The sequence below is a fragment of the Danio rerio genome, chromosome 17 (assembly GCF_049306965.1).
Source record: "Danio rerio strain Tuebingen ecotype United States chromosome 17, GRCz12tu, whole genome shotgun sequence".
NCBI classification, from domain to species: Eukaryota; Metazoa; Chordata; class Actinopteri; order Cypriniformes; family Danionidae; genus Danio; species Danio rerio.
In genome coordinates this window covers 33,548,327-33,570,180 of record NC_133192.1, presented here as the reverse complement: position 1 = coordinate 33,570,180, position 21,854 = coordinate 33,548,327, and the positions used below count along the sequence as shown (strand labels likewise).

Genomic DNA, 21,854 nt, shown 5'->3' with positions numbered 1-21,854 from the left:
TACATAAAACTGCAAATGTTAGTGCTGACCAGTTGTACTGCATTTTTTGTCTAATTTTTTTTTATCTGATATCTGACTACCTATTTTTTATTTACTTAACAAGGTTGTATGATCAGCCTCTCTGCGAGTCTGTATTAGCTGAAAGGTGCTTAGCTGCTTATTGCTCTTTTTAATACATTTAACACTGGATGAATTCAAAGATTAAGGTCAGTTATTAAGTTAATAAATTAATTTTAATATAACCTTGTTTCATCCTCTTTTAATATTAAAATCTTTGCTACTGACTGTAAAGACAATGTAACTTGCACTAAAATGCCCATAGCCAAAGCAAACATACCACAATTTGCATTACATTCATTCATTTTCTTTCGGCTTAGTCCCTTTATTAATTTGGAGTCGCCACGGCAGTATGAACCGCCAACTTATCCAGCATATGTTTTATGCAGAAGATGCCCTTCCATCTGCAACCTATCACTGGGAAAAACCTATATACTCTCATTTACACACATACACTACGGACAATTTAGCTTACCCAATTCCTCTACAGCGCATGTCTTTAGACTTGTGGTGGAAAACGGAGCACCAGCAGGAAACCCAAGCGATCACAGGAAGAACATGCAAACTCCACAAAGGAATGCCCACTGACCCAGCCGAGGCTTGAACCAGCAACCTTCTTGCTGCGAGGCGACAGCAATGCCATACCCACTGTGCCTCACATTTTATATTACAAAGTCTTTTAATTAAATTTCTTTAAAACAATATGTAACAATACTTATACTGCAGTATAAGACCAAAGGGCTTTATTTTGTGAAAACAACCTAGATGTACATTAGCCAACTTATTATTCATACTCCTTCAGCTTAGTCTCTATTTCAGAGTTCGCCACAGCAGAATGAACCACTGTATTAGCTGTAATCATTCATTAATATTTTAGTTAAATGTAAAGCTGACCGAAACAAACACAGCTGAATGCAGTCTACACTAACCTACTGTACTTTTTATTCAGTCTAAAGGCCGTACCAAACATTTAAAAACAGCAGCGTAAAACAAAAATACGGATATGAATGTAACAGTCTAACAGTTAAGACGATTTGTAGTAGGCTACCTAGATAAACCTGTGTTATTACTTTCAACCTTGGAATGTTGTAATTGACCAATCAACAGCAGCGGCTATTATAAAAGCTATAATAAAAAAATCTGTTCAAAGTCACACTAAATACAGCATACCACAGAAGCTCGCATTTACAAATAAATAATAATAAATTCAAATAACCACTATCTTTATAAATAAACTACATGCTTCAAGTCTAAATTAAATTCTTGTCTGAAAAATCTTTTAAAACTACAATTCAAAGGAGACAAGTGCAGAAGTATTTTTAAATATCTATTAAAGAGCACCTATGATAAAATTTTGAACAGAACAGTGTGTAGGTAGGAGTGTCCACAGTCAAACTGGGATGATAGAAACACAATAAGTATCTTTTTTTAATTTCCTGACAGTAAAAAAAGGATCCAAATGCCTCCCATTTTGAGGCCCACTGCACTGTGAAGGAGTACGTTCTTCATAGTATGTCTTCATAGTAATGTGTGTAATCATATCAACAAGACAGGATGTTCACAGAGCAACTGGTATTAAAAGATCTGTTGAGCTTGCTGTGATCATCAATCATCATCAAACGTGATAAAGAATGAGTTTACGTTTTAACGTTAAAATTTTCCATCTTTGTTATGAATCACAGCGATTTTACCGTCTTTTACACCACAACCACGCGTCAGTACAATTATAAAAAAAAGAGGCTTCAAAACCGGTTTGTACACTAACATATTGGATTTCCAAACAGCAGTGGATATTAACATGTATCCTGTCACATTTGCATGCAAAACAGTGCAAAGTTAAATGCATGCGCTTTGTGTATGTGTCTGTGTGTGCGTGTAAACTTCATAACATCATGTATACCTCATCATTGAGAAAGGCTTGAATATACTCCAATACAAATACATCAAATAAGCATTGGGAAAGTTCTTACTGTAGTATTTCTTACAAACATTACGTGCTTCCTTCATGTCTGTCACTGTGCTGATTACCTGAGAACTAGCATTTAAGGCATGCGCCTCAAAAACAGCTTTAAGATGCTCAGAGCTGAAACTTACAAACTTCTGAAAGGTATAATAAATAATCTGATGGGTGTTTTGAGCTTAAATGTTGCAGACACTTTCTAGAGACACAAATCTTAAATCTTAAAAAAGGGTAAAATAGGTGCCCTTTAAGTTTGCTCCTCTACCATGCACTGTCAGAAAAAATGTGCAAAATTTGTACCTTTTGGGGTACAATGGCTTGTCACTGGGGCAGTACCCTCAAGGGTACACCTGTTGTACCCTTTTACATGGGTACATATTTGTACCCTAGCAGTATGTACCTTCATGGGTCAAATATGTACCTCTGCTGACTAATTTGTACCTTACTTGGGCTATGGTACAATAATGTACCTTTAAAAAAGGTACAATTTCTCCTCCATAGGGATGAATTTTGTACCCTTTCATTTCAGAATTGTACTCCATACACAATAAATTTCACTTATCACATTTATTAAACATATTAAATATCAACATTTTTACAGGATGAATGTTTAAACATTACATCATTTTAAAAGAATAAAAAGCAATATTTTTCCATGAGTACAAACTGCACGATAATTGTAATTTTATACCTGTAACATTTTATCACAAACACACATTGAAAGATTCAAAATAATAACATTGTCACCTTTTTAGAAGATGAAAGTTTTAAACTATCACAAAGTCATACCAGATGCATAAACTTAAAAAATAGCTGCTTAAACATTTTAAAACATTTTATGAAACAGCAAAAAAACTTAATATTATTTTTTTAACATCAGTGCACCCCATTTCACTGAGCATTTTTACCAATGTAACAAAGTAATTTTTCTAAAACAACAGTAGACCTAATAAAGTACATTTTTGCTAGTGCACTGCATTCTACATTTTCTAAAAGCATCAAGAATCTCAAAGCAATCTTTTTCCATACAGTACATTGAAACATGTCACTTAAAGTATACCCTTAATCATTTTAGATCTCAAAAACACATTTGATCAAACAGTTTTACACATTTGATTTGAAATTTCTAAACATTCTTAAGAAACATTTTATCAGCAGAGTATGTTTCAAGAGCCTGAAAGTCCGTCTGTCTTTGTTTATAACACCCCATTCAAAGTCAAACTCTTACTGTATTTGCATGGAAATATGAATCATACAACAGCAGAATTAAAAACTTGCCACACAGAAACCAGTGCAGTATTGACATTTAAAATGTATTTCATTAGGAAAGTGTCATTTCTTCTCCATTAGCAGTCTCACATGCACACGATAACAGTTCAATTTGAACACCTGAATGTGTCAATCTCATCAAGGATGTTGGGCGGAGAAAATTCTTAGCATTGTGTCATCTTGTGCTTCTCAGTTGATTTGGGCAATGTTATTGAAATGTCTATAACTGCTAGTCTTAAAATACTGATGCAGACTCGAAACGCATGCACCAAAGTAAATGCAAAGATCCAAGCATTGCTGTTTGATGCAGACCCAGCAATACCAGTTCTCTCGGACAGCTGCACTGATTTTTCTTGTAATTTTGGATTTCCATCTTCACACCGTTGCTGATGTTCAAATTTAAATTGTTGTTCCATCTTGGGGAGTTGCTGATGTTCATCCTTTGCATTCTTTATGTAGCGTGGATAAGCCAAGTTGAAAACACAGTAAACAGCGAAGGATGTAATAATGCCTTTAAAACGGACTTTCAGCCATCTGTAGAGGTGGGTATGGAGCATCATCATCATCCCACTGTGAAAAGAAAAAGTAAAGGACATCAATAAACAATGTAAAATCTGTCAGAACTGCATAACATCTATCTGAGTATAACAAAGTGTTTAACCAACAGTACCCAAACCTCTCCCAGTGTAATTACTGTAAGCAATCATCTTCCTCTTTAAGAATATGGGGGAGCAGAATTAGAGCTGCACGAAAGTCTGAATCTATTGCAAAATAAAATCATCCATCCATTTATTTTATTTTCGGCTTAGTCCCTTTATTAATCTGGGGTCGCCACAGCGGAATGAACCGCTGACATATCCAGCATGCGTTTTACACAGCGGATGCCCTTCTAGCTGCAACCCATCACTGGAAAACACCCATACACACTTATTCACACACTATGGCCAAATTAGCTTACCCAATTCATCTGTACCGCATGTCTTTGGACTTGTCGAGGAAACCGGAGCACCCGGAGAAAACCCACGCCAACATGGGGACAACATGCAAACTCCACACAGAAATGCCAACTGACCCAGCCGAGTCTCAAACCAGCAACCTTCTTGATGTGAGGCGATCGTGCTACCCACTGCACCACTGTGACACCCTAAAATAAAATAATGACAAATAATGAAGTACTCTTAAATAATTTAATAATATAAAGGACCTGTTTTTAAAATAAAGAAAAAAATATTGGAATGTTTAGCAAATGCTGAATAAAAGATATTGATGTATTTTTATGAATTACATTTTTTTAAAGAAAAACATTATGGAATGTTCTGTATATAAAGGGTTTGTATATAAGGCCCATGAGTTTGAACTTGCTAAATGCAGCTTGAAAAGGCACTTAATGATCACATCCAAGAAATAAGGGTTTGATCTAGCAAAATTATTATTACTTAAGTTTTATGTTAATACCTGTTAGATCATCTGCAAACTTCTATTCTCTTGCTTTTTTGTAGACTTTGGCCAGTGGAGATGCTTTTTTCTTAATCAAGCTCAGGCACCTTTAGCACAAGCTGTCCTTGAAGCTCTGACTTGGTTGGAGATGGTTGATGAATGCATTCAGTCAGGTTCACCATGACTATAATAAATAAAAAGGAAATTAGTGATTCACTTTAACTAAAAACATTATCTAATATTCTTTGTTGCCATTTCCCTTTAGTTATCATTGTACAAATAGTTGTAAGCTTAAATGCACATATGTGTTCACCACAAAGCTTAAAAATATTTTTTTTTTTACAATAGTCATAACATTTATAATAGTCATTTGATCCTACACTTTGGCTATTACTGACATTAAACTTTTCATTTAAACTGAGAACTGATTTAAAATGTGTGATCTCACTGACAAGGGTGTTTTTAATAAAGGGTCACACACCTTATTTCACTGGATACGCAGGACATTCGCATTACTCTCAAAAGATGATGCATCCTCACCAATTGCAGCAATCACCTATTGGATCAAATATAAGTGCAAAATAATGACAATCATAAAAATTCAAATATAACTTTAACATTTCACCTAACAGTTTCATAGAAAAAAGGAGATTAAATTTAAGACTGCACAATGAATTCCTGGGGAAAAAGTATATACACACACACGCATACATAATATATAAATATAAATAAATATCTAAATATATATATATATATATATATATATATATATATATATATATATATATATATATATAWATATATATATATATATATATATATATATATATATATATATATATATATATATATATATATTATCAACAAACAGATGGAATACAAAATACTAAATACTTACGTTATTACACTCTACTGCTTCCTCGTCCACTTCATTTTCTGAAAGAAAAAAATTATGATCGTTGTGAACTTGAGGTTAACAGCAAAAAAAAAAAGCTTTAAATTAGCAACTTAAAGGTTTGATAAATGACCTGCACCTCGATCTGACACGACAGATGATTATGACTCTCTTGGACATGCATTTATAACGTTATTTAAATATGTAACGTTGCAAAATACAACTGCTATAAATGGACGTGGGTCGAGATATACATAAACGTTAAAGTTATATTATTTCAGACATGAAGGCATTCACTTCACTCCTTTCCGAAATAAACATGAACGTTAGCATGAATGTTAGCTTCCCAACACTGAGGAAATTCTGAGTTTATAAATAACGTATGCAATAAAGACTTAACCACATTATCCAAACAAAACTAAATGTGTTAGAACTGTTTCTCTGGACGTTTCACCGCTGTTTTGCCAGTGTCTCGAGCTCTGTCTCATGGCCAGGTTATGTAAAATATCATATTTTAATTTCTGGTCAACCTTAAATTACAAAAGGGTCCCCTCACGCGGCAGGTAACTCGACGGTAACGTTAATCTTAACTACATACACAAGGCAAAGTAACGTCAAATATGAATTAAATATGACCCAACGGATATTTACAATAAGTTATTTAACATTAAACTTACCTGCAAATGTCTGTGCTTCGTCTTCACGAGCGTATTCCAGCTTCTTTGCGTCCTTCAGGTCCATCCTCCGTCGACGCCGAGAAGAGCGTCAGAACAACAGTGCAACAGCTGGAGATTAACCGTCACACGTAATCAGCTGGCATTATGAATTCACGGCGCGGGCAAAAATCCTATTGGACAACACGAATTCAAATTTGCTGGCTGCTAATGCTAAGTGAAAGTCAATGGACAATACCCCGCTGTGCAGACCCGCAAGTTTAAAAAAATATCATCTAATGTTTCACAAAATGTAGTTTTAAGAGTATTTCAGGCGAGAATGTAGTTGTTTTAAACTCGAATCGGCAGTTTATTTAAAAAGACAGCGCTTCTTTGACAATGTGCTTCAGTGAAAGCGGACTCTGTCAGCGGGAGCTTTATGATTCTCTCCCCCGCCGACAGCAGCTTTTACTTCGGCCAGTCAATCTCGCATCTGCCGCTGGATTCAATCTCCCTCTTGTAGTTAAAACACGATATTTATTACATTTTGTGTATATCTAACGGCCAGTTTTTGGTCTTTTAAATCTATTATTTGTTCTCAGCTGTATTATTTTGGCAGTATTTTTCTGTTACGTTTTAAAATTGTTTTATTAATTAATTTATTAATGCTACAAGGTTGCACTCTGTCTTTGTTTACCAAGCTGGTTACCTTTAATTCCTATTGTATTCATCTACTTTATAGTTGTATGTGCATTCTAGTAGTTTATTAAATCTGATAATCAAAGAAAGGTCTGTGTATAATTAGCCATTTCACTTTACATTTAGGGGGATTTATGTTAACATTTTCTTAAATCAAAAATATTTATTTATAATATTTATAAGGCCATGTTTTATATAATTAAATAATTTAATTTATAATGTACAGTTTTTGTGTGTGCATTTCTTCCAAATAACCAACAACTCATGACATAAATTAAGGACCATTTCATACACGTTGACTTGCTCCTTTTTCACACAAGTGATTGTACCTTTCTTTGGGCCTTAAATAGCCCAAACATGGACCCTTTGACAGTTGGGAACATATTTGTACCTTTTTTACCCTTAAATGGTACATATAAGTATCTTAGGGTGCTACTTTGAACCATTGAGGGTACAACATCACCATTTGTACCCCAAGTGTTCACAAATGTACCCCAACCGTACCCTTTTTTCTGACAGTGTGCTAGTCACTGTAGTCTATGTGCGTTAATGCATGCATGTGTGTTTTTGTGACATGTGATATGTATGACAGCGGTTACAAGGAGAAGGTGAAATATGATGACACTGCAAAAGCCTTGTAAGTCATACAGAATGATTTTGTATTTTTACCAGTGGTGTAAAGTAACAAATTATAAATACTCAAGCTACTGTAATTGTAGTTTTTCTAAGGAATCGTAATTTGCTAAGTAGTTTTAAAAATGTGTACTTTTACTTTTCCTTGAGTACATTTTAGTGTTGTATTGGTACTTTTACTCCACTATTTTCTTTCAACCTGCCACTACTTTATTTGTTCTTGTCTATGGAGATTAGAAATCAGTCCTGTGATTCCTGTCCAATCAAATCACACATAGAATATAAACTGCATCATAATCAACTACCTCAAGACATTTGAGGCGGTTTATGGAAGGACTAAAAGAGTCTAAGAAGATATCTAAAATCTCTACACGCAATGTTTAGATGCATGCACTGATGAGAAAATGACAGAGTTTATTGTATGACCGAAATAGCCTTAAACACCCAGCAGGCACAAGTCAACATGATGTCAGATTGACATTGTATCCAAACATCATGGCGATGTTGCATTTTGCTTGGAAATGAAAATTGAGTTGACGTTAGAACTCAACATCAGGTAAACGTCAATGTCCAACAACCAACTTAAAATCAACCAAATATCAACGTCTAATGATGTCACAGCTTGATGTTGTGTGGATGTTACTACTGTGACCCCCGTCAGACGTTGAATTTTAGTTGTCATACCTGACAAATAAATGTCAGTATTTGACGTCAATATAGCATTTTAAGATATTGGATTGACATTGGATTTTGGTCACTTTCTATCACAACCTAAAATTAACCAAGCATCAACCTCATTTCACGTTGTTATTTGAAATTAAAATAACTTTGTTCTTAGAGGCTGGATAGACATTGAATTTTGGTCACCTAACGTCACGACCTAACTTAATATTAACGTCTTATGATGTTGTGTGCCTGTTGGGCAATAACTAAATGCACTGCAGAATGTTACGTTTACACACATCCACAAATTACATGTAAACACATCAGCTTTTTACAGCGTAATACTCTCTACCCACTACTCTTGAGTACTTTTGAAAGGTCTATTTTTTTCTCATACTTTGAGCAACATTCACAAGAGATACTTTTACTCTACTTGCACTACATTTTTTGGCAAGTAATGGTACTTTTACTTAAGTATGATTTTTCTTTACTCTTTCCACCACTGCTTTTCAGAAACCAAAACTGCACACAGGGTGATAAAAAACATATTTTGCAGTGTAAAAACAAGGGAAACCTATGGAATGTCTACACAAGTCAACCTGTGTGTGTGTGTGTGTGTGTGTGTGTGTGTGTGTGTGTGTGTGTGTGTGTGTGTGTGTGTGTGTGTGTGTGTGTGTGTGTGTGTGAGAGTGTGTGTGTGTGTGTGTGTGTGTGTGTGTGTGTGTGTGTGTGTGTGTGTGTGTGTGTGTGTGTGTGTGTGTGTGCGCATAGATTGAGTGGTGATACTGGTGAAGCTAGAAAGTCCCTAGCCAATCAGATTAGTGCTCACAGACTCCAAATTGCTCTACGCTTTCATCTAGTATTTTGGAAGACAAATCTGCATTAAATGGTTTGGGTTGAGAGAAGGATGCGTCATTGTTTAAAGAAACAATGTGGCACAGTGTGCTGCAGCTAGTTATTTGGTTGTTTGCTGAGAGCAAGCTGATTTCTTGCAGTGCCTTTTCTGTTTCTTTGAGAAAGTTGTTATGGAGGAACAGTGAGAGCCCGTCTTTCAGTCTTACACCACGCTGGCATCCATTTTAAACCCTGTATAATCCTGTATGGGTCATGTGGAGTACACTGAATAAGCAATGAACTTTGACCTTGTAGGTCTTCTTCTCTTGTCCATTAACATTTTTGAGTTGAATAGTGTACAGCAGGGCCAGAAATTAGGAAGGGTGTTGGACAAAAAATAAACAAAAATGTCCTAAAAATTCAAGATAAGGAGGCAAAAAATGCCCTTGCACAATCAAACTATTAACTTATGGCTGTAATGGTTGCTGTGAGGATAAATATAAATTAAAAGGATAGTTCACCCAAAAATGAACATTTAATCACTCTTCACTCACCCTCAGGTGGTTCCAAACCTTTATGTGTTTTGTTTCTTTTGTTAAACACAAAAGAAGATATTTTGAAGGAACCCGAATGCCTACAACCATACTATAAAAAAATTAATGAAAGAGTGTGGTTACCTCAGATTTAAATTTTCTAAATACCTTCTATTGCGTTTAACAGTTGAATGAAACTCATAAAGGTTTGCAACAAGTAACGTGAACTATCTACGGGGGCCGAGAGAGCTTATTGTGCTGTAATTTAAGAAAACACATGCAGTTAAAAATAACACCAGCAAATTTTAAAAAGATCTTCATCATTTTGACAGCACAAATGCTGCAAAACCTCACAATGCATACAATTAAAATAAAACGCACTGTTTTTTCTGAAAACATAAACAAATTAACAATAAAGCACACTGCATTTTCTCACATTGCAAACAATTTATGAAAATGCACTGACGGACACGGCTATTTAGCTTATGGTTATTTAGGATAATAAATACTACAGACAAAAGAATCACGATGTAAAAAAAAAAAAAAACTAACCTTTCAAAAATCACCTACAACTTCACTGAGCAATAGGCACGGCACAGCAGCATCCATTAAGTTTTAGGGTCCCCTTGAAACATTTCCATTGTGTTCCAATGTGTTGTATTTGAGAAAATGCATCGTTTTGTTGCTTTCTTTCTATATGCATTTTGCAGCTCTTAGCCGTAAAAATGACACCCTGAATGCAGTAGCCAATGAATGCAAAGCATACAATAGCCGTAGCCAATCGAATGGGTTTGGATTAGTTACTGCTGCAAATGCCACAGTTTATTCAGAAAAAAAAAATTGCCATTTCAAATCAAGCTAAAAGGTGGTAAACTGTTCATGAATATTTTCAGTGTTCTTTTCAATGAAATCTGTGTATAAATGCTTAAATAAAAGGTTGTTGCAAAGAAATTTGTGAAATCAGATGCCTGATGACCATATTATATTAGCTTCTGAACATGGACCATGTCAACTGTGCAATTTATCAAAATTAGTAAAACTAATTTTCACTAACTAATAATACTAATAATAAATCAACTAATAAAAAAAAAACGGCTGTATGAAACACTTTAAATATAAAAAAATAAAGAAAAACAATGTAGTCAATTACATCTGTTTTTACAGAGGAAACAAATATAGAATCAAAAATCTGAGGAAAATTATATGGAATCACCATGTACTTTGCAGTTTTAAAACAAACAACTGTATCTCATTACAACTGCTAATTAGTCTGCAGTTTAAAAGGAGTGCTTGCATACCTTAGTGGGGTGTTGAACCAAGCTGATTGACATAACTCATGGCTCCAACATGAGAGATGTCAGTTAAAACAAAGTAACACAAAACAAAGTTTTTCTCTGTTTGATCTGTAAAATTTATAATTTATTACAGTGTTTAAGTGTTTCATTCAGGCAGAATGTTGGATTGTTGAATGGAAATAGTTTTGTGGCATATACTCAGTTTTTTTTTTCCTTTTTCTACACAATTAAACATTTGAATAAACATCTTCCAAGACAGGTGATGTAACCAGGGATGTGACACTGACAACAGAGGTGATGATCCAAATGCAGGATTTTATCAACAGGATGGTCAGGCAAGCAATGATCAACACAGGAGCACACTGGTGTATGACGGCAATCCAGAGTTGTTGTCGAAATAGCAGGCAAATGGTCAGAAGGCAGGCAGCATACAGGAATGATCAAACAAAACAAAGCAAAGCAAAGCAAAGGTTCAAAACATAGAAGACAAGTCAACGAAACCACGTTCAGGGCTCGACAATAAGGACTGCCCGATGGCCCAGGGCCAGCGTGCGAGACACTCGGGCCAGTGTACAGAATGTTACTGTGCTGCCTTTTTGCCTGCCAGATCGAGCCAGAGCTGTGTGCTGCGACTGTCTGTCAATTGTGTGCAAATACAATCTTATGGTGCTTTCACACACAGACGTTTGTTTCGGAATCTGTCTCGTTTCCCCCGTTAGCGCATTTTTTTGGCATATATCTAGCAGTTGCGCTCGCATCCGCGCCAAATCAATCAATCTGAGATCGCCTGAATGAGACGGTCTCTGTCCTATTGAGCAGATCGATTGTAGCGAGAAAACAAAACAATGCAACGAACTAATGACCCAGGCTATATCACAGTGTATTATGATTGTGTAATAGCCATATATACGGCTATATGAAGAGAGAATGATGAGCAGGGCGAGATGTCATTCTTACCGGTAAATGCGAAAGTGAAAGCATGCTGAAATATTACCGAGAGCTGTTTATCCAGCCTGATCTCGGTTTATCCATTAGGACCGAAGTTAATATCTGATCAATTTTTCAATGTTTTAATCTTACAATATGTTGTGTTAGGCCAGTTGTTTTGTTCATTTCTGCACTGACAGCTCGAAAGAAAATCAACATTGATCTGCTTCGCGATCTGATGCAGTCTCGGTTCATCTGCTATGTCTCTCTATAATTTAAGCCTAAAATACAAAATTATAGTCAACGTTTCTTTAATAGATTGATTAATTCAATAGATAGATATCTAAAAAACCTGACAATTGAAATGAGGCTCTGTATGAGAAAGTCTGACCTCGATCTGTATTTGGTGAATCTGTCTGTGTTAAAATTAAAGTGCACATTATCACAAAATATTCTATACACAACTGGTCAAAAGTTTGGGGTCAGTATGATTAAATATGTTAAAATAAGCTTCTTCTGCTCACCAAGGCTGCAATTATTTAATCATAAATACAAATTGTGAAATGTTGCACTATAAAATAACTGTTCAAAAGTAGTTTATCATATAATTTATTCATTTATTCCAGTGATTTTAAAGATGAAATTTCAGCTTCATTACTCCAGTCATATGATGCTTCAGAAATCACTAATATTAATTATTATTATATTTATTAATGGTAATAGTAATAAAATAAATAATGTCTGGAGTAATGATTTTATTTGAAACTACATACAATAACAAAGCAGTTTTTTTAAATTTTTATAAATATTTAAAAATCAAACAATGATTTTAATTTTAATTTTAAATTTTTTACATTTATAAATATAGCCTTGATGAATTGAATAATTTTCCATAAAAAAAAACATTTTTAAAATTACTGTAAATATGTATATACAGAGTTATTAGCCCCCTTTTGTTGTTTTTTTCTTTTTAAAATATTTGCTAAATGATGTTTAACAGAGCAAAGAAATTTTCAGTTTGTCTGATAATATTTTTTCCTCTGAACAAAATCTTATTTGTTTTATTTTAGCTAGAATAGAGCATAGAATAAAAAAAAATTTTATGAACCTTTTTAAGGTAAAATTTATTAGCCTCTTAAGCTAATTGTTTTTCAGACTGTCTACAGAACAAACCATCATTATACAATAACTAGCCTAATTACCATAACCTACCTAGTTAACTTAATTACCCTAGTTAAGCCTTTAAATGTCACTTTAAGCTGTATAGAAGTGTCTTGAAGAATATCTAGTCAAATATTATTTCCTGTCATCATGGCAAAGATAAAATAAATCAGTTATTATGAGTTATTAAATCTATTATGTTTAGAAATGTGCTGAGAAACTCTGTTCTCTGTTAAATAGAAATTGGGGAAAAAATAAACAGGGGGGCTAATAATTTAGGGGGACTAATAATTCTGAAATCAACTGTGTGTGTGTGCACACACACAGTCAAATAGCTTTTGACTTCTTTTTTTTTTTTTTTGGTGGGGCCAATGAAAATTTTGGCAGGGCAAGTAAAAATCAGAACGGGCCAGTAGAAAAAATCCTTAGCGTTGAACCCTGACGTTGTAATGTCACTAGAACAAATACTGTAACAAGACTCAGCAACAACTGTGTGTTTGTGAGGTGTTCTTGTAGTCCAAGTAATCAGTCTGTGAACAGCTTCAGCTGTGAGAGTGTAATCAGTCAGGATCTGGAATGTGTGTGAGCAGAGTACATGTTTGGAGTTGTAGTCCTTGAAATGGTGGATTTGTAGTACATTAACACTTGTGAGTGTTTTCCAGCGATCTGTGGTGTTTTAGACTGCTGATGATTGTGACAGGTGATTTTATACTTTTTGCCAGGAGTTGTTTATTTACGTCAATCTGCATCTTATTGTTTTTTAGGGTTATGTCCAAAAATTTTACAATTTACAACAACGCGATTTTAAATTCGCTTACATTTCTGACTGCTTGAGAGGGGCCTAGATGCAGTCCTATTGCAGTGCAATCTGAGCTGCATCCAATGCTATTTAATGTGCTCACCTAACCCTACCCGTCACAGTGACGTCACTCGCTCCATTTAGTGCATTGTGTCTGACATTGCATCGCTGAGTGATGCAATCTCAGCTTGCACCGTAAAGGCTGTATCCAGATACTATTGGACTGCTTTATGCATCAAAAAAATATGGCTGATCGATTTCAGAAATGTGTGCTTTCTTTTTCCTGATATAATACAAACATATGCTGGTTATTAAAAAAAATTTACTAAAAATGATTTAAACTACTAAAATAAAATAATAAAGTAAAATAAAAATAAATCATACAATTGAATCATTGTCTTGTCACAGCATTTGTACAGTATACTGCAACTCTCTTATGATTTAAAGCGCTTCTTTTATCCTCACTTGTAAGCCGCTTTGATTAAAAGTGTCTGCTAAATGAGTGAATGTAAATGTTAATGTAAATTATCCTTTTGCATATTGAAATGATGCATTCATTTTTATCATGCCAATTCTATATTTTCCTTTTAATATAACACAGCCCTAGTGAAGCAGGTGCTCTGTCTGATCATACAGACTGACGGCACTGATTCACTTACCCCAAGCAAACCAGGGAGCACCTTTCCCCTCTTCACCACCTCACCACTTTGGTAACTATGACAACCACATTATCCTCACCAATAGATGTCTCTCACACAGCGTTTCTGTTCAGTATCCCTCTCATACTAATGTCACAGTGTGTTCTCTTCTGTAAGGATCTTCCAGTATGTTATAGGGGATCAGCCATTGAACTGCAATTTCATATGAAGCCACCGTACTTCCACTGTAAGAAATCCTTCAATGTCATAGTTTACTTCGCAAACTATTATCATTCTTATTTATAATAAACATACAATCAAACAAAACGGTCCTTTAAAACTCTTTTTTTATTATTAGTAGTGTGCATTACACTTCGTTTACATAACTTTAAAGGTGATTTTATCAGTATTTTTTTTTCAAGCCTCAGTTTCCAGATATTAAAAATGTTGTATCTCTTCCAAATATTGTCCTATCCTACTGTAACAAACCACAGATCAAAGAAAAGCTTATTTATTCAAATATAAATTTTACCATTATTCAAGCTATTTTGATACTGTCAGCCCAAATAAGATTTTGTGCAAATGTAAATGTAATATGAAATCCATTTAAAGGCATGTTTATATATGTTTAAATCCTATCAAAATTGCATCTCAGGAATCTGTTTCTGTCTGAACGGTCTGATCACATTTTTTCTTTGTCACTTTTTCAGAGAATGTAAAAAAGGTAAACACGATAAAGTAAACAGAGAAGCAGGTTTTTGTTGTGCCAAAATGCAAGCTGAGCATAAAATGACAATATACTCCTAGTTGGTCTGCACACAATTTTGGGTACTGAGACCAGCAAAGGCAGCAGCAAGAAAGAAAGTCACAAACACAGACCGTCTACATGTCTGCTGCGGCCTCATACAATGTAATATTCCAGTGGAACGGTAACATGCAGTCCTTTTATATGACAACATGTGTTTTGCAAAACCTGTTGGCATTGTTGTTTATGATTTAGGCATACCAATACCAAGAAAATAATGCAGATCTGCTATGACACTTCACGTAGAAGATCAATCATTTAGATCCTTGATGTGATTAAAAAAATGGCATCATATTTTTACTACACTGTAAAACCCAAAAAGTTAAGGTAACTCAAACCATTTTAGGAAACCAATCGCAACAAACTATTTAAATTCAAAAGCAAATCCTAATTAGTGCTTTGAATATAATCTATTTGGGTAAATGAAGCAGTTTGAGCACAGTAAAACCCAATAAATGAAGAAAAAGTAAACCAACTGAGTACTGTGAAACCGAATAAGTTGTCAACTCAAACCATTTGAATAAAACCAATTGCAACAAACCATTTGAGGTATAAAAAAAAAACTAATCTATATGAGTACTGTGAACTTACTCCATTTCAGTTGAAGTAATGAGGTATTTAATTAACTCATTACCTTCAACACTAAGTTCAAAACACTTTTCAAATGAGTGGAATTAACTTTCAGTCAATTTTGAGTTCACTACACTTATTTAGTTTGATAAAGTTGACTGTTGGGTTTTGCAGTGTACAATATATGTGCAGGAGTGTTCTGTACTGTACAGCTTCTATATCTTTGAAAAATCAATTTTATTTCTTTTGTGGAGTAGAGTAAGCTAGTGTTAGAAGATTGCTGATTCTGTATGCATATCCGTATGCATTTAACACCCCACCTCAGTGAGGAAACTGAATTGTGTAGTTTTGATTTCTTTTCTGATGCAGGTAATGTATTCCAGGGGCGTCTGGTAGGAAGTGAAGTGCTGCATTTGTGTGATGATAGATGACATGCATTTATGTACATGTCACTGCGTTTGATTTCAATGTGTAAATGGATTGATGCAAAAATGCTTTGGAGGCAAAAACTTTGTGTTTTCCTTCCATGTGCCAACATATTTCTGCAAAACAAACATTAATTAATACATAGCCGTGAGTCTGTGTGCTATGTAGGCCTGTGATTTCTGGGTTTCAAAGTCATATGGGTTCAGAGGAGTAAATAATTAATTAATTGATCTAAAAATATGTATTTGTATGTAGTCAGGGAAAAAGAGGAACACAGAAAGTGATAGAGGAGTCTGTAATGACACAATGTGCTATTAGTGCAGCAAATGAGAGCACTTAAGATGCTTATGAAGTGCTTAAAGTCAACAGGCCCTTTTACTGGAAATCCATTTAAACATTGTTGCTGTCATATCAAAATAATTAACACCAAAGCCATTCATTTAGGTGAAATTGTTGTATTCATAAACGCAATAATATCAGCAATAAAAGGGGATAATTTACCCAAAAATAAAACAAAACTGTATCATCAGGAGGTATGGGGAAGTCATTTTGTTTTGCTTGTATTTGTTTTGCTTCTTTTAGGTGTTGGTAGCATCAGCTTAGTTTCCATCCACCTATTATTAAGTGTATTTAGGAATACTGCATAAAATATTATTAAATGGAAATGCTAAGATGCGCATACATTGAATATTCTCATAAAAAACATATGCACTGAATGATAGAAACACATTTACCAGTTAAATATGCTAATTAAAAATCTACTGCATTCATTGCATGTCATCTTCATCTTATGAGGTGCAAGTAAATAAATAATAAAAAGGCACACAGTATTGTAGCTTTTTCCACTGCTGCAAATTTCATTTTTATTTAGATTTTTGGTGTCAGATTATCAGGAAGTAAGGATTTTGTTTTCTTTGGCTGATCGATTACATTTATATATATTTATATATATATATATATATATATATATATATATATATATATATATATATATATATATATATATATATATATAGTCAACAACATTTCGATATTCGTATATATATAAACTATTTAGGACATCTATACCAGGGGTCACCAACCTTTTTGAAACCATATTGATAAATATCAATATGCAACAAGTTATTTCAATAAATCTCTGTAAGTTTTTACATTTTCGAAATGATCACTTCTACAATATTTTCACTAGCCACTAACAATTTTTGACAAATCATACATTACATTGTTCCATGTTGGTTCAGATTATCAATTGTGTAACATAAATCAACTTATTAAAATATTAGATGAAGCTTACTGGTAAGTGGCGCTATGGTGGGCTAATTTTAGAACAGAAACAAGAAACAAGAAAATATATTTATATATTTTGAGTGTAACCTGAACTCATGACGATTACTAATGCATGATTGAAGTGCCTCTCACATTCAATGTACTGTATTATGAGTGTATAAAGAGTGTTTTAAGAGTATTTTGTGACCACCTCCAAATTACAGAGTTTATGTTTCTTTTGAGGATTAAGTCATCATCTCCTCCCGTCTTTTCCCTCAGAAATATGTCAAATGAGACCCTCCCTCACCTCATGTCTTTTGTGCGCATGATAATGCTTAAAAGGGATGTAACATTGAATGTTATTTCCACATAAAAATCTGTATTTCTGCAGTTCATATTTGCCATCCCTTAGTGGATTTTTCAATTGGTCTTGTAAAAATGCTTGAAGTCCATATTCAGCATGCATCAAAGGAGCTCACTCAGTCATGATATTTTTCACTTTACCCTTGAAAACTTTTATTGGTAGAAGAGCTCGGGCTAACAGCGAAAATGTTATATACTTTAGTTCTTCAAGGCTTTACTGCAACAGAAGAAACTTTGACAATATGATTGGAAGTTGCAGCTGCACTGTGTTTAAGTATAAAAAAAAATCTCTGAACAATTTTTAGGAAAACTTAGGAAAGGAAAAAAAAAAAAAAGTTAAATGTAAACACTTGGACTAAACCTCCAAAATTCAGATATGAGATGTAAACTCACCTATATATGATGCAGGCACTGTTACGACACGTGTCACAGTTGGCTGTATCCTGCCCAGTTCGGTATGACAGTCTGTAGAAAAAAAATGTAAAATGAAAAAATGTAAATGTAGAATACAAAAACAAGACAACTCATAAGTTTAGAGTAAAATAAAATGTTAAAAATCTTTAGTTAAAGGGGTGGTCCACTATGATATCATATTTTAAACTTTAATTTGATGTGTAACGTAGCTGTGTGAACATAAACAATATCTCTAAATGTAATACACAATAAGTTCAATGCACAGGACAAACTGGTTTTTACAGAGTTAGCTTAGCAAAGCCTAAAAGGAATGAACTTTAAGGACTACAAAAAAATACAGTACATCCGGGTTAGTGAGATCACAAAATTTCAGATTACGCGCATTCACCACGTGTATAGGCCCCGCGCAGCAAAGAGGCGTGGCCAGAGGCGCAGTAATATTATAGCAGAGAAAACTAAAATGCCAACCAAACGCTGCTATTTCCACAAAACTTGTGTTCTATTTCTATATTTAGGCTTCCAAAGGACACGACACAAAGAAAGAAGTGCTTACAATTTATTTTTAATTATGGTTCAGAGAATTATAAAAAATGTATAGCTCTAGCGTTTAACAAAGGACAGCTTACAGAATCTCTCCCAGTTTTGTGCTGGATTCAGCTAAAAACTCCTCAAAGAAGGAGCATCTTCAACCATAATAGACAAAGCTGTGAATTGTGAGCCACAACCTGTAAATATTTTTATTTGTTCAAATTGATCTTTTACAGGCACAGTTTCTTTTATTAACGTTATGTTGTAGCGAGGACATAAACAAGAATGTAAACAACGGGAAATGCTGTTTGGCACCGCTAACACTTTAGCTACAAATTCATATTTATCTGTAAAACCCCTGTAAACACCCACAATCTTCACCAGCGCTGCTGTTTCTCTTTATGCAGCCATTTTCTTTGCATTCTATATCTCAAATAACAAACTCGCAAAAAATATGTGAATGTGCCATATTACTTACACATGCTTATAACTCGAATATATATGAAAGACTCTAGTCAGATTTTATTTAAGAGAGCAGGCGTGAGGTTCAGCTGTTTCCTGTTAATTTTCTTTCTGAATTAGGACCAAACTGGTACAGCTAACAGTTAATCTGACTGACAGTATTTACACAGCAGAGGCAGAGTGCATGCTAGAGGCGTGATGCTTTTCCTGGTGACATGGAGCCGATCTGCGAATCACAGCACATTATGTTAGCGGACCAATCAGAGCCTCTTGAGGGTGGTCCTTTCAGAGGAACTAGTAAATATGAGTTGTTTTCATGTTGGCTAAGTAGCTGTATATATTGAAAGTAAGATATATTTTTTTTAAAAACGTGATTTTTTACAAATGAAGCATGAGCACACAATGTTTTGCATCCTATAAACACGACCAAGTCTTAAAAATACACTCTGGACCACCCCTTTTAGGATTAGTTCAGCCAAAAATTTAAATTCTGCTATTAATTACTCAGCTTTGTTATTTTTAAAAGCCTCACATACCTTTGTTCATCTTCTGAGCATAAATTAAGATATTTTTGTTGAAATATGAAAGCGCGCTGATCTCCCATAGACAGAAATAGTCCCAACTCATACAAAGTCTAGAAAGGTAAGATCAAACATTCTCAAAACGTTCCATGTGTCTTCAATTGGTTCAATCAGAATATTATGAAGCAACAAGAATACTTCTGTGTGCACATAAAACTGAAAATTACTTTTTTTAACAGTGTCAGTGTCTTTTCTTCTCAGTGTCAGTATAGGGCACAAAGGTATTATAGCTTGATAATACTTCGATTGAACTTCTGAAGACACACAGGCTGTTCTGAGGATATATTTTGGTATCTTTCTAGAGTTTACATGAGTCAGTGCCAAAGCTGTTTAAGGAGGATCACAGAACTCTCAAATTTCACCCGAAATATCTTAATTTTTGTTAGAAAGATGAACAAAGGTCTGGGGGGTTTGGAACGACATGAGGGTGAGTAATTAATAACCTAATTTTTATTTTTGGGTAAAGTAACACTTTAATTTACCATCATATCATCTGAACCTGACTCTTTGACATTAGGTTATATTGAAGAATGCTAAATGCTCTGTAAATGATGACAGAAATATCATGTTTGGATAAATCCATATTGACCAAGAAAACAGGCAAAAAAATACCTTTTCCCAAACATTTAACTGTGTTTTTTTTTAGTTTATTTTATCTGACCAAGCCATAATGACTAAGATATAGTTTTATAAAATACATGATTTACAGAAGCTTTTCACTAAAATGTCATTCGACGTTAAAAAAAGAGGGTTTATGCTTTATCAGCACATATTTATACATTAAATGTTCATTTTAATCATTTTAATTTGATTAACAGCATATCCAGATGAATTCAATAAAATATTTTAACTAAATCAAAGCCTCATTTATTTCTTATGCACCAGTAAGAATTATTATCACAGGAATCCATGCAGTTTATTGCCTGAATCCGCCCGTGCCCAAGATTTATATACATTATTTCATGATGGAAGTCAGTAGGATTGAATTCCCTGTATCTGTCCGCCGTTCACTCGTGGCCCTTGGGCTTCAGCAGCTTTAATGTATGTACAAGGGGATGATGGATCATACACTGGCCTGGCATATTTGAAGTGCTTTTGATATATTATTTGTGTGCCGATGTGACAACGTGACACATGCCTAGCATTCCTACAGAGACAATAACGGGGCCGTACCCAGCAGCCATGCAGTTATGCATTTTCATTAAAGCTTAATGAAAGCCTAATTGGATCACTTTATCCCTCTGAGCACTCAAGTGTCAGGATGGTCATTGATATTCTGCGTTCAGTTCGATCTGGTGTTGCTGAAGAGTTCACAGCGACAGCGGCTACACACATTATGTCCAAACGCAAAGGAGCAACTGCATTTTATTCAGAAATAGAGAGACACCAACAACAATTGAACTGAGCTTTTACTTTATTCTTTTGTAGCCTAAAAGAAATTATATTTTTAGCATAATTATATTTTTACTCTGTGGGCTCAGAATTAGGGCACCGCATCAAGGTAGGAAAAGCACTTAACATGAAGAAAATCAATTTGGTCGATATGATCTGGGAAAAAAATGGGAATAAAATGAGATTGAACACTAAAAGCATTGGAAAATTATAACCCTAAAGGTCAGAGAGGTCGAGCAAATATTGGTATTCAAGGTGACCCAAAGGACAACCACATGTTATGAGGTGTGCCATTCAACAGATAGTTCACCTACAAATGAAAATTCTGTCATCATCCACTCACCCTTCACCTCAGTTCCAAACCTGTCTATGATACGCCGGTTGAACACAAAAGAAGATATTTTGAAGAAAGCAGGAAACCTGTTATCAATGACTTCCATAGTATTTGTTTGTCATACTATGGAAGTCAATATTTAAAGGTTTTTAGCTTTCTTCAAAAAAAAAAAAAAAAAACATTTTTGAAGAGAAAACTCATAAAGCTTTGGAATCAATGGAGGGAGTGGATGTGGGTTAGTGAGTACATTTTCATTTATG

At 34.4% G+C, this 21,854-nt stretch overlaps 1 protein-coding gene and 1 long non-coding RNA gene across 6 annotated transcripts in view; both read right to left on the bottom strand.

Annotated features, from left to right (window-relative positions):
• The window catches only part of insyn2ab (inhibitory synaptic factor 2Ab), a 206,962-nt gene that overhangs the window by 31,022 nt on the left and 154,086 nt on the right, over positions 1 to 21,854 (bottom strand). For all 5 annotated transcript variants that reach the window (XM_073928639.1, XM_073928640.1, XM_009293154.5 and 2 more), the window contains one exon: positions 18,277 to 18,348. In XM_073928639.1, coding sequence (XP_073784740.1) covers positions 18,277 to 18,348 — 72 coding nt within the window. The remainder of the gene's footprint in view (positions 1 to 18,276; positions 18,349 to 21,854) is intronic.
• On the bottom strand, positions 2,570 to 6,412 carry LOC103909048 (uncharacterized). Its single transcript, XR_658687.5, has 6 exons — positions 6,296 to 6,412; positions 5,622 to 5,659; positions 5,205 to 5,279; positions 4,742 to 4,907; positions 4,245 to 4,430; positions 2,570 to 3,856 (listed from the first exon to the last, which is right to left on the bottom strand). It is a non-coding gene; the product is annotated as an uncharacterized lncRNA (long non-coding RNA).